At 36.2% G+C, this 13344-nt stretch overlaps 1 protein-coding gene across 1 annotated transcript; it reads right to left on the bottom strand.

The window, feature by feature from the left end:
• Nucleotides 1-2758: 2758 nt before the first annotated feature.
• On the bottom strand, nt 2759-12013 carry LOC132604004 (cysteine-rich receptor-like protein kinase 25). The gene is made up of 7 exons (XM_060317313.1): nt 11199-12013; nt 5123-5269; nt 4894-5018; nt 4078-4288; nt 3731-3968; nt 3409-3559; nt 2759-3285 (listed from the first exon to the last, which is right to left on the bottom strand). The coding sequence occupies exons 1-7, from the start codon at nt 11977-11979 to the stop codon at nt 2971-2973; spliced, it is 1968 nt and encodes a 655-aa protein (XP_060173296.1). The 5' UTR covers nt 11980-12013; the 3' UTR covers nt 2759-2970.
• Nucleotides 12014-13344: the final 1331 nt, after the last annotated feature.

Raw genomic sequence — 13344 nt, 5'->3', positions numbered from 1 at the left:
GCGGATTTGGACGTTATCAGAAGTACGGATGGAAGATGTCCAGGCAGACGAAATACCAACGGAAGAACAATTGGGTCAGGGTAAACGTCAGAAGCATGAATCCATTCGGCTGCACGACTACGTCCATGAAACATTTCGAAAAGATAGTCCATCAACGCGTCCGACCGATCCTCAGAAACCCTCAGGTGCACCTTATCCTTTAGCTCACTATATATCTTGTGATAATTTTTCCTCACAACACCAAAGCTTACTTGCAGCAATCACTACAGGAACTGAGCCAAAAACCTTCTCAGAGGCAATGAAAAAGGAACATTAGAGAAAAGCCATGCAACAAAAGATCTGTGCATTGGAGGATATGGAACGTGGATGTTAAAAACATTGCCACCGGTAAAAAAGAGCTCGAATGTCGATGGGTATACAAGATCAAGTATAACTTTGATGGCACAATCGAGTGATATAAAGCTCGGTTGGTCATTTTCGAGAATAAACAGGAGGAAGGAATTGACTACAATGAAACGTTTGCTCCGGTTGCTAAAGTGGTAGCCGTTCGGACCTTCCTAATAGTTGTAGTTGTACGTAATTAGGAGTAACATTAGATGGATATTCGTAATGCCTTCTTGCACGGTGACCTTATGGAGAAAGCTTATATGAAATTGCCACCGGGATTTTGTGTTCCTTGTCCGGGCCAAGCATGTCGCCTCTGGAAATCTTTGTATTGTTTGAAACAAGCCCCATGGTACTAGTTTGCGAAATTACCTAGTGCTTTTATGAATATGGGTTCAAACAATCGTACTCTGATTATTCTCTCTTCACAATGCACCGAGGAGGTATGCAACTTAACGTCTTAGTATATGTGGATGACTTAATTATCTCTGAAAATGACAATAGTGCCATTGAACGATTCAAAGACTATCTCCGTGCATGTTTTCACATGAAGGATATGAGCCCTCTGAAGTATTTTCTAGGAGTTGAGGTTGCATGGGCAATGGAAATATGCCTTGGATATAATCTCTGAGTCCGAATTACTGGGAGCTAAACCAATCAATACTCATGGAATAGAATCACGGTTTGGCGTTGGCCAAAGGAGCCAATTTGGGAGATCCGGAACCATACTGACATTTGATTGGTAGATTGATATACCTCAGTTTTACGCGACCAGAGTTGTCATATTGCATGCATGTTCTATCCCAATTCATGCAACAATCGAAGGAAGCACACAGGAATGCGGCTCTCCGTGTGGTGCGCTACTTGAAGAATAACTCAGGACAAGGCATTGTGAGGAGAAAATATAGTGATCTCCAGCTGTACGGATGGTGTATTCGGACTGGACGGGATGACCATTAACTTGAAAATCCCTTACCGGTTGGTTTATCTCCCTCGGGAATTCACCCGTATCATGAAAAATCAAGAAGCAACACATTGTCTCTCGCTCGTAAGCGGAGGTGGAATACTAGTCAACGGCAATGACGGTCTGTGAATTGAAATGGTTAACGAGAATTTTGCATAGTCTGGGCGTTCAACATAAATCTCTAGTGAAAATATACTGTGATAGTCAAGCGACACTATTCATTGCGCGAAATCCGGTGTTTCATGAATGGACTAAACACATTGAAGTCGATTGTCACTATGTTCGGGACGCACTCCAATCCGGTATAATACTTCCCAGTCATGTGTCAACCAGTGAGCAATTGGCTGATGTGTTTACAAAGGCGTTGGGCAAATCTTAGCCTCAATATTTGCTTGGCAAGTTGGTCATTTGTCACCCTCATGCTCTAACTTGAGGGGGGTATTTGGATCAGGTGTGGCCGGACCAGTTTGTTCAGTCATGTTGGTTAAAGTCGGTAAATCCCTAAGTCGGTGGGAACTCTATTCCAGTCTAATTGTAACAGGTTTAGTCTTATTTATGGTGAATTTGTAAATATGATAATATAGGATTTGTAGTTCTATTGGAATAGGGTTATCTTATTAGGTTAGGGCAAGGAGGACCTTACTTATATATAAAGAGGTCATTATGGTGAATGAAAAGTAGAAAGAATTCTCTCATTATTTTTGTGTCTCTAAATTCTCGTCCCTGTCTCGATTTTAACAAGTTAACAGTAAATATCACCTACTTATGGATGAAATAGTTCACATCGTTGCCCTGTAGATAATCTCACAATAAAACATGGGTAGATGATTGCAATTTTTTTTTTTTTTTTTTTTTTTTTTTTTTTGGAGTTGATGATTGCAATGTATAGTACATCTAAATAGAAAATCAACTTCCCATACTCTGTTTTGGAAGATGATAATTTGTGTTTCTTTGTAACATGTCACACGCACCTGCACTATGTTCGATATTAGGATTTTGATTAAAGCGCATAATTTTAGGTTTCATATATGAAAATTATGATTTCTTTTGAAACAGATCTTGGCTTGTGAATTAAGGGTTATAGTGAATTCGTGATGAATTAATTCATGCCCTGTTTTATGAAATCACGTTAAGTTTTTCATTTAATTATCTGTTGAAAATATACAATAAGGTTATAAACAAGAAATTTTGCACTGCACATTGGATTGACAGAGATATATGCATATGGCCAGCATTGTATTATTACTGGAAATCGAGGTTGTTCCCTCTAATCAATCCAAAATCTTTTTAGGCACGACAAGACAAAATTAAGCATCAAAAGAAACTGGCTTCAACTGACACGTGGTATGTAGAACAAAGCAACACGAAGATGAAAGCGAACTTACCCTTTATGTGAGCAGTAATGTTTTCCATCTATCTACCAGAAAGAAGCTGAGAAGTTTCATTAATTCAAAATAAAGTTCTATTCCAAAATGCTCAATATTGAGAGTCATTAGCTAGTTATCACTACAAGAAATAGGACGTTTTGTATTTGTCACATAAAGTAAAAATTCGTTACAAAAGACTTGCTGTGATGATTTAAGAGAGGAGAATATTCTCTGTACGTGGTGACCTTGGGTATACTACCTCGGGTAGACTTCAGTAATTGATTCTTCAATAACGGATGATGGAATGGATTTGCTTGTGAGTTGATCCAGCTTTCCTATTCTAGTATAATCCTTAAAATATGCTGGTCGATTTGGCTCTGGCAGAGTAGCAGAATCAGTACAGAGAATATGAGCTATCAACACAGTTGTAAGTCTTTCATCCAAATCATTTTGAACGCATAACAGTCCAATATGTATACATCTCATGATTTCAGACCTTGAATTTGAGTCACCGATAAGAGTTGGATCTACAAGTTCCATAGCTTTGCCATCTTTCCACAACTTCCAAGCCTATAAATATCAACATAGTATTCATAGTGTCCTCCAGATCAGGTTGTTAAAAAAAAAAAATGAATGTTGTTTAAAGATAATGTTTATAATGAGAACTCCTAAATACTATTAATTTTCTCTTACGTGGGTAAGAAGGTCGTCAAATTTATCTTCTTGATAAAACGATCTATTTCTCTTTCCACTTATTATCTCTAGAAGAAGCACACCAAAACTGAATACATCAGACTTCACAGAAAATTGACCATGCATCGCATATTCTGGAGACATGTAGCCGCTAACAAAGAAAAATAAATCACATTAATTAACACTCTCCCATAACGGATCCGCTAAAAAAAGTTCAAGTTTTTTGTCAACACCGTAGCAATAGAATTTAATTGATATGATGGATGTAAAAAGGAGAAAGGAGTATATGAATGCATATCTATAGTTGTTGACAAATACTTACTATGTGCCAACTATTTTGTCAGTGCTTCCTTCAGTTTGATCAACTCCAAATATTCTAGCCATGCCAAAATCTGAAATTTTTGGGTTCATGTCTTTGTCTAACAAAATGTTGCTTGCCTTGAGATCACGGTGTATGATTCGAGGACGAGAATCTTCATGAAGATAAACTAATCCTCGTACTATTCCTCTTATAATCTTGTCACGAACTGACCAACTCAACGTTGCTTGCTTCTTCGTATCTTAAAACATACCATAAGAGTTACTAAATATAGAAACTGATTTTCTTTTAGACAAATAAAAAGAAAAGTAAGACTAAGAAATTGAAAGAAGGAGTATAATCAAACCAACCAAATAAGAAATAGTCGAGGCTTTTGTTGGGCACGAGCTCATAGATGAGTATCTTTTCTTCTCCTTCCAAGCAAAAACCGAGCAGTCTCACTAAATTTTTGTGTTGAAGCTTAGCTACAAGTAAAACCTCATTCTTAAATTCATCTGCACCTTGGCTTGATCTTCTTGATAGCCTTTTTACAGCTATTTCTTGTCCACCAGCAAGTTCCCCCTGAATGAAAGAATTATGAATAGACATTTTGGATTTACAACCAAATCTAACTTTAATACATAGACAATATAAAAGAATTTTGAGTTTAAGTCTTATGAATTGATGGTATAAGAAACGCTTATCAATCAGGTCATTAATAAGGTAATTACAGGTAAATTTTAATGAAAAACATAACTAATTGATAACATAATGAAAATGATACTTGACCTACAATAGTAGGTTAAATTACATTGATCGTGATATATATATATATATATATAGTTATATATAAGGTTAGGATTAGTAAACCGTAAAAGAAAAAATTATTCAATGACTATATGAGCCCGTTTGGATTGGCTTATAAGTTGCTTATAAGTTGTTTTTAGTTTTTTTGAGTGTTTGGCTGGCCAGCTTAAAGTCATTTTGTGCTTAAAATAAGCTCAAAAAAATAATTGGGCCCATTTGACTTAGCTTATCTAAAACAGTTTATAAGCTGAAAACAGCTTATAAGCAAAAAAAATAAATAAGTTAGACTATCCCAACTTATTTTTTTTTGCTTATAAGTTGTTTGCAGCTTATAGGCATAAGCCCATCCAAACAAGAAGTTAAATCCTTTATAACTTTACCTTATAGACATCACCAAATCCACCTACACCAATTTTGTTTTCCATAGAGAAACAGTTAGTGGCAGCTTCAATTGTACTAAAGTCATATTGCAAGGATTCAGTTGTTAGAATCCCACCAAGATCATCTGCAACATATATATATATAGAGAGAGAGAGAATTTTTTTTAAGGAAAATGAAGACTTCAATTATACTTATAAAGGCATAAAGAATATTGGTACTTTAATTTACCATTCATCTCCTTTAGAGGATTACTTCTTTTCTTCCTTCTTTTCCTCATTAGCAAAGGAAAGACACCACTGGATAGTAGAAACAAAATAGCGACAACAGCGACAACACAAATAATTAGTACTAATTGTTTAGGGATTCCAGCATGCCCTGCATCAACAATATAATTCAAGATTCAAATTCATCTAATGCTTTATATATGACTTCGATGTGATATTTTCGATTTCTTTTCTATAAAACTACTAATGTTTTGGTGTATCTTGCCATGTGTATTCTTAACCATCCAAAAAACGAAGCTCACTGGCCCGACCAATTCAAATTTGCGTCAGATAGGCTCGTTAAAGAAGTAAACTGCTCCTTGACGAAAGATTTAAAGGTGGAGGAATCCTAACTATCTCATTACCAGCGGTAGGTTTAAAGTGATAGACACGGATTAATTCGAATCCAGTATCTTGACAATATAGAAAAGAAACATATGGTTGGGATATATAGGGAAATTATTACTGTTTTAAATAGAAACCATGTTACATATAGCTTTTTAAATAAGTACACTACATTTTTTGGCCCGACTTAGAACATTGTTTTATGAGGTCGGTGTTTTGTTTGAAGTTCAAACCTGATACTTTACACAACCAAATACGCTATTTCAATTTCCTAAATTACTTTTTCCAGCATAGAATTGGACATTACTAACAAATAATTACATTACACTTTTAGTTCCCAAACAAAGAACTGGTCATTGAATCTCAGCTATCATGATTTACTTTTGGCAATTTACGTCTTTGCGTCTTTTTCTTGTTTTTTTAAACATCCGGCCCACCGGTCTGACCTATTCAAATCCGCACTGGGTAGACTCATTAATGGAGTAAAGTTCTTCCTACCGAAATGTTCTCCATTTCCAGGGTTGTTACTTGAGACCTCTGGTTAAAGGAGAAGGAATCTCAACCATCATTATCGGGGGCGGATGTAGGCTAGTAGCTACTGGTTCATCCGAACCCAATATCTTTAACTCAGATCATGTATATGTATTAAAAAGAACATTACATTACAGTACAAATAATAAATTTAGAACCTATTAAACCGGATGGACTTCGAAACTTTTTTAGCGACTGTTTTTACCATGTCATGGTGTGTAGATTCGGGAGCCACTAATCATATCTGCACTTCTTTGCAGGGGTTTCAGGAAACGCGGCGGCTAAGTGAGAATGAAGTTTGCGTTTTTCAAGCCAAAGGCGAACCAGCACCAGCTTTAGCTTTAGGATATATTAGAGTTGAGTTTAGTAGTGATAGAATTTTGAATTTAAAAGACGTTTTACATGTACCTTCCATTAGAAGGAATTTTCTTTCAGTTTCGAGATTAATAGATGCTGGTTATAATGTCTTTTTTATTAATAACTCTGCTATTATTAAGTACAACAGACTTTTTATCTACATTGCTGCCAGAGTACATGATCTTTTTATACTTGATATTTCTCCTAATGTGCTACAACCAAAAGAGCTAAATAACGTTGATCTGTCGCGTAAAAGGAAGCGTATTTTTGAATTGAGTCAAACTTATTTATGGCATTTACGTCTAGGTCATATAAATCTAAATAGGATTTCAAGGTTGGTTTCTGATGGACCCCTTAGTTCATTGAAAGTGGAGGCACTACCAACCTGCGAATCATGTTTAGAAGGAAAATGGACCAAGAGACCTTTCCCTTCAAAAGGAAATAGAGCCAGTGATAAGTTAGAATTAATCCATTCTGATTTGTGTGGACCTATGAATATACAAGCAAAAGGTGGTTTTGAGTATTTTGTGACTTTCACAGATGACTACTCCAAATACGGATATATTTATTTGTTGCGCCGTAAGTCTGAGTGCTTTGAGAAATTCAAAGAATTTAAGACAGAAACGGAGAAACGACATGATAAACATATAAAATCATTGCGATCTGATCGCGGTGGTGAATACCTTTCTGCGAAATTCATTAAATACTTATCGGATTGTGGAATAACGTCTGAATTATCCGCTCCAAGAACACCGCAACAAAATGGTGTAGCAGAAAGAAGAAATTAAACCATTATGGAAATGGTCAGATCGATGTTGAGTTATTCAGAGCTGCCCTCATCCTTTTGGGGATATGCTTTAGAAACGACAAATTACATTCTGAATTTGGTTCCTTCCAAATCAGTACCTACAATTCCAGCAGAAGTGTGGACTGGGCACAAACCCAGTCTGCGGCATATTCGAGTTTGGGGTTGCCCAGCACATGTGTTGAAACGGAAAACGGATAAATTGGAATCGAGGACAGAGGTGTGCGTTTTTATTGGATATCCAAAAGAAACAAAGGGAGGTTTATTTTATTGTCCAAAAGAAAAGAAGGTGATTGTTGCAACAAATGCCAAATTTCTAGAAGAGGATTATTTAATAAACCATGTTCCTAGAAGCAAACTTGTTTTACAGGAATTGAGCGAAGAAATAACAAAAGATCCATCCCCAAAACATATCCCGGCAGCTAGTATTGATCTACCACTGCGTTCTCGTAGTGGGAGGAACGTCAATAGGCAAGAGGACACGCAAGAGGCATTGCCCGATATCTCGTTGCCCCAAAGCGGTGGGAGTAATGTTGAGAAACCTGCAATTGTGCAACCTGCACTTGAAGAAGAAGCTCATGAAATCCTGGCACCACAAGGTGCAGAGGATGACGTTGAGCATCCAGTTCTTCATGATGATGTCGTGGATGAAAATGCACCTGTAGTGACTCGTCGTAGTTGGAGAATTATTAGAAAACCTTCTCGGTATGTACTCTTGGGAGAATCTTACGATAGGATCCCTGAAGAGACTAATACAGAACCTCTAAATTACGACGAAGCACTACAGGATATAGATGCTGAAAAGTGGATTGCTGCTATGAAATATGAAATGGAGTCCATGTACTCCAATCAAGTCTGGGATCTTGTGGAATCACCTGCGGGAGTCAAACCTATTGGCTGTAGATGGATCTATAAGAAAAAGAGAGGAGTGGATGGAAAAGTGCAAAATTTTAAAGCAAGGCTTGTTGCGAAAAGGTTTACTCAGAAAGAAGGGATCGATTATGAAGAAACTTTTTCGCCGGTAGCCATGCTTAAATCAATAAGAATCCTCTTATCTATTGCTGCTCATTATGATTATGAGATCTGGCAAATGGATGTCAAGACAGCATTCCTTAATGGAAGTCTTGATGAGTGCATTTACATGGCACAACCAGACGGTTTCAAGAAAAGCGGTGATGAGCACATGTTGTGTAAGCTGAACAAATCCATTTATGGATTGAAACAGGCATCTAGGGCATGGAACACTTGTTTTGAAAAGTCAATTAAGACTTTTGGTTTTGATCAATGTGAAAATGAGTCTTGTGTCTATAAGAAATGGGATGGAGAAAAAGTAGCGTTTTTGGTACTGTATGTAGATGATATCTTGCTCATAGGAAATAATGTGGGCATGTTGAATTCGGTCAAGGAGTGGTTGTCCTCACATTTTGATATGAAGGACTTGGGAGAAGCAACTCATATCCTTGGGATCAAGCTCACGCGAGATCGCAAAGCAAAGCATATTAGGCTTGTCTCAAGCACTTTATATTGATACTATTCTCGCGAGATTTAGCATGCAAGATTCCAAGAAAGGATTTCTTCCTTTCAAGCATGGGATCTCTCTGTCCAAGGATCAGTCTCCCAATACGGCTGATGAGATAGAGAAGATGAAGGCGGTCCCTTATGCTTCTGCTGTAGGGAGTCTTATTTATGCAATGCTATGTACTAGACCTGACATCTGCTTTGCTATTGGCATAGTTAGCAGATTTCAATCTAATCCAGGGAAAGAACATTGGACTGCCGTTAAGCATATAATCATGTACCTGAAAAGGACTAGGGATTATATGTTGATTTTTCACTCAAGCGATCTTGTACCCATTGGGTATACAGACTCAGATTTCCAGTCAGATAGAGATTCTAGAAAATCTACCTTAGGATATGTGTTTACCTTAGGAAGAGGAGCCATAAGTTGGAGGAGAATTAAGCAATCCTGTGTTGCTGATTCCATCATGGAAGCCGAATATGTGGCTGCCTCTGAGGCTGCCAAGGAGGCTATTTGGCTCGGGAACTTCCTGAAAGAGCTTGGTGTTGTCCCTTCAGTACAAGCACCAATTGCACTTTACTGTGATAATAGTGGTGCGGTTGCAAACTCGAAGGAACCGCGAAGCCATAAGAAGAGTAAACATATTCAGCGTAAATATCATTTAATTCGTGACATTGTTCATAGGGGAGGGGTGAAAGTTTTGAAGATTGCATCAGCAGACAATTCGGCAGACCCGTTTACCAAAAGCTTGCCGCAGAAGACTTTTGATAGGCATGTAGAAGAAATGAGTATTAGAGTTGTAGATGCATGGTTATGAGTCTAAGTGGGAGATTGTTAGGATATACTATTAACCATGAGGTTTGATTATAGTATTATTGTTTTATTCCTTTTGGAACAATTGTTTATTTATTTATTCAATTCTATAAAGTATTATTTTAAATAGATCATTCGTTCATATGTGTGCCCTTTACTTATATAGTAGACGATTTGGTGTATGGAGTTTTAGCTCATGCGCAGAAGATTAAATTGTCGGTTCTTATAAGTTATAAAGTTAACGTTCACAATCAAAGATGAAACTAGGCAAAGTATCTTGATGATTGTAGCATAAGATTAAAATATAATCTATCTTGATTATGGGAATGGTTTTTGTTCCAACTTCTTATGCTAGTACATTTTGTATGTATTGAACGGACCAAGTAGAGATAAATGTTTTTGTACTAAATATATAAAACAACCTCTCTAGCTCATTAAATGTACTTGTACTCTTAATCTTGATATGATTGTTATGATCAATGTGCTTCGTTCATTATTTTGATTTATTAAAAGGTACGACTCAACTGCGAGTTAATGTATTCCTGGTAAATTGGATAATGGCAAAGTGCATTTGTGAAATAACAATTAGTTGACAGAATCCATGTCTAGACCTTGAGATTGATGATACCCCTTTATGGATGCTTATAAGTTTTCATGTGAAAACCCTGCAGGTGGATTTTGTATCCGTCACATGAAATAAGTTAAGCGGAAGTATAAAGGATTAAATTAGTCGATGAATTAAATTGTCAGTAATTTAATTTATTTGATATGTATCGGTAATCTTAACATGGGGAGTTAAATAAGTTTTAATGAGTGATTTCGAAATTAAACAGATGAGTGCAAGTACAGTTTTCTAGTGGAATAAATTGTAAGTTATTGTGGTAGGATTAATTCACTTATATTCCGAATTAATACCACAATAGGAAGCCTTGTTATTAAAATCTATGGTCCCTGTTGTGCCTGAATATTCTAAAACAAAGAAAATAAAAAGAAAAATAATATCCTTGGTGGGTAAGGAAAGGGCTACACGTTTTTTGCTAGGGTTTACCCTAAAAACGTGTGTATATAAAGAAAGCCATTCAACCCTAAGTGATATTCATTCTCTAGCCGCAATACTTGCCACTCGAGTATTTCGTTCAAGAGAAGTTCAGGATACACAGTAGAAGATCGTAGACCTGGAGAGTACGGACGCTATTGAAGATTTGTGCAACAGCTTCAAGAGGTTAGTGTTACAATCTCGTATTTGATTATGTTTGTCTAGTTTACAGGTAAGAATATGATCTTGGATGTTTGCTTCCGCTGCGTTTATATGCCTATTTTCTATCAGAGACCTCTGGTTAAAGGAGAAGGAATCTCAACCATCATTATCGGGGGCGGATGTAGGCTAATAGCTACTGGTTCATCTGAACCCAATATCTTTAACTCAGATCATGTATATGTATTAAAAAGAACATTACATTACAGTACAAATAATAAATTTAGAACCTATTAAACTGGATGGACTTCGAACTCGAACCCATAAAATTCAAATCCTAAATCTAACATTACCTATTATACCCTTTGTTGTGTATCTTACCATGGTTGTAAAAACATATAAATTGGGTTAAACATAAAGAAAACTACTATGTTTTCAAACCTATCCAGCATGCATAGATTATTCGTAAAACGTACCTTGGCTATTGTAGAATGGGTACACTTCATACCTCATAACACAACTAGGAAATCGAACTCTAGCACCCCTATATTCATCACAGCACTTATGGAAAACATTGGTCGCATTTCCAAGGCACTTGTGGCAATCAGAAGAAGAAATATCAGGAATGCATTGAGCTAAGGCATAAATTGTTATGTCGCTGCTTAATTTGGTTTCTCTAGTGACAAATCTCTTGCCTATCGAACGATCACTAGCAGCTTGAGTCACCATGTCATCCATCATTTCTCGTAGCTTCTGTTTGAACCTGCTCTGTTCATCAGTGGTAAATGGGTTACGTCGAACATAAGGTATACCTGGATTGTTAATTATGGATTGATAATCTGGCTCGGGGAATATTGATCTATTAGAATAACGTAATAAGCAATCGTCCAACCAAACTACAGCCATTTTTGTATCGGGGCACCTGTGGATTACGGTTTTAGCAGCTATAGTCACGCAATCTTGACATGCCACGCTGGAAATATCGCCTTGACACATAAACAGACTGTAAATTCTTTCAGAATTACCATTGTTACCGCTGCCACCAGTGGAGCAATTGTAAAATTTATATTCATTAGAGGCATCAGAAAGGGTTGAAAGTAGCCAACTGAGGTTGGAATGATAAGAGGTGTTTGTATTGAAAGTAGTTGTGTTTGGGCAGTAATAGTCATCATAAGCTGATACTGTGCTACTGATTAGGAAAAGCACCAGGGATAACGTGATAGTCAAAATAGGCATTATGCAAATTGAACAATTCATCAAGTTGAGAGAAGGCAAATTTATAGATGGTGAAAGTTGAGTTTAAGTTCAATGCATTATTAATGTAATAAATCTTTAAAATCATCAAGTAACATCAAAATAGAACTCTTACATAAGATATTTTTCCCACTACTAGAAAAGTGCGAATTACATGAGGATTTTCTTATGGAATATACATGAAAATTCGCAGGTAATTTATTTTCCTGCGGATTTTCCTACCAAAAAAAAATCCGAAGGAAAAACCTTCATGAGTAATTATTACCTGCGAATTTCCAAATCCCCAGGTAATCTACTTGGGGATTTTGATTTGCATGTAGTTACTTGTGGATTTTCTTGTAAGAAAATACTAAAAATTCACAAGACATTTTTGATAAAAATTGTGAAAAAGGGAATTTCCCTTCGAATATTTTCGAAGGTAAATCCGCTTGAAAAAATCTAAGTAAATATATGAGGAATTTCCTTAAAAATATTGTGGAAAATAATACTTTAATCATGTGTTTTTTATTTAATTTTAATTTTCTGGATTTTCAATTTAGTATAAATCCACAAGAATTTATAGATGGTGAAAGTTGAGTTTAAGTTCAATGCATTATTAATGTAATAAATCTTTAAAATCATCAAGTAACATCAAAATAGAACTCTTACATAAGATATTTTTCCCACTACTAGAAAAGTGCGAATTACATGAGGATTTTCTTATGGAATATACATGAAAATTCGCAGGTAATTTATTTTCCTGCGGATTTTCCTACCAAAAAAAAATCCGAAGGAAAAACCTTCATGAGTAATTATTACCTGCGAATTTCCAAATCCCCAGGTAATCTACTTGGGGATTTTGATTTGCATGTAGTTACTTGTGGATTTTCTTGTAAGAAAATACTAAAAATTCACAAGACATTTTTGATAAAAATTGTGAAAAAGGGAATTTCCCTTCGAATATTTTCGAAGGTAAATCCGCTTGAAAAAATCTAAGTAAATATATGAGGAATTTCCTTAAAAATATTGTGGAAAATAATACTTTAATCATGTGTTTTTTATTTAATTTTAATTTTCTGGATTTTCAATTTAGTATAAATCCACAAGAATAGTGATGAGATGTTTTCTGTTTTACTAAACAGGCACCACCAACAACACCCTGACACATACGCGAACAAACCCAAGCATCTCCCACCCTCATCATTCGCACCAGCCCTTTACAAGCATACATCCCACATACAATTTTTGTGGATTCCAAATGTTTAGGTCCCACGTTCCAGTCATACAGTTACTACTTGTGCAACAACTCACTAGCTGGTCCATATAAACTCCCAAACTTTATGGTCTCCATTCGATGTGGTACGGGTTAACTTGCACCGAATTCTCTTC

This window comes from Lycium barbarum, chromosome 7, assembly GCF_019175385.1.
Source record: "Lycium barbarum isolate Lr01 chromosome 7, ASM1917538v2, whole genome shotgun sequence".
In the NCBI taxonomy this organism is placed as follows: domain Eukaryota; kingdom Viridiplantae; phylum Streptophyta; class Magnoliopsida; order Solanales; family Solanaceae; genus Lycium; species Lycium barbarum.
This window is presented reverse-complemented; position numbering and strand designations above follow the sequence as displayed.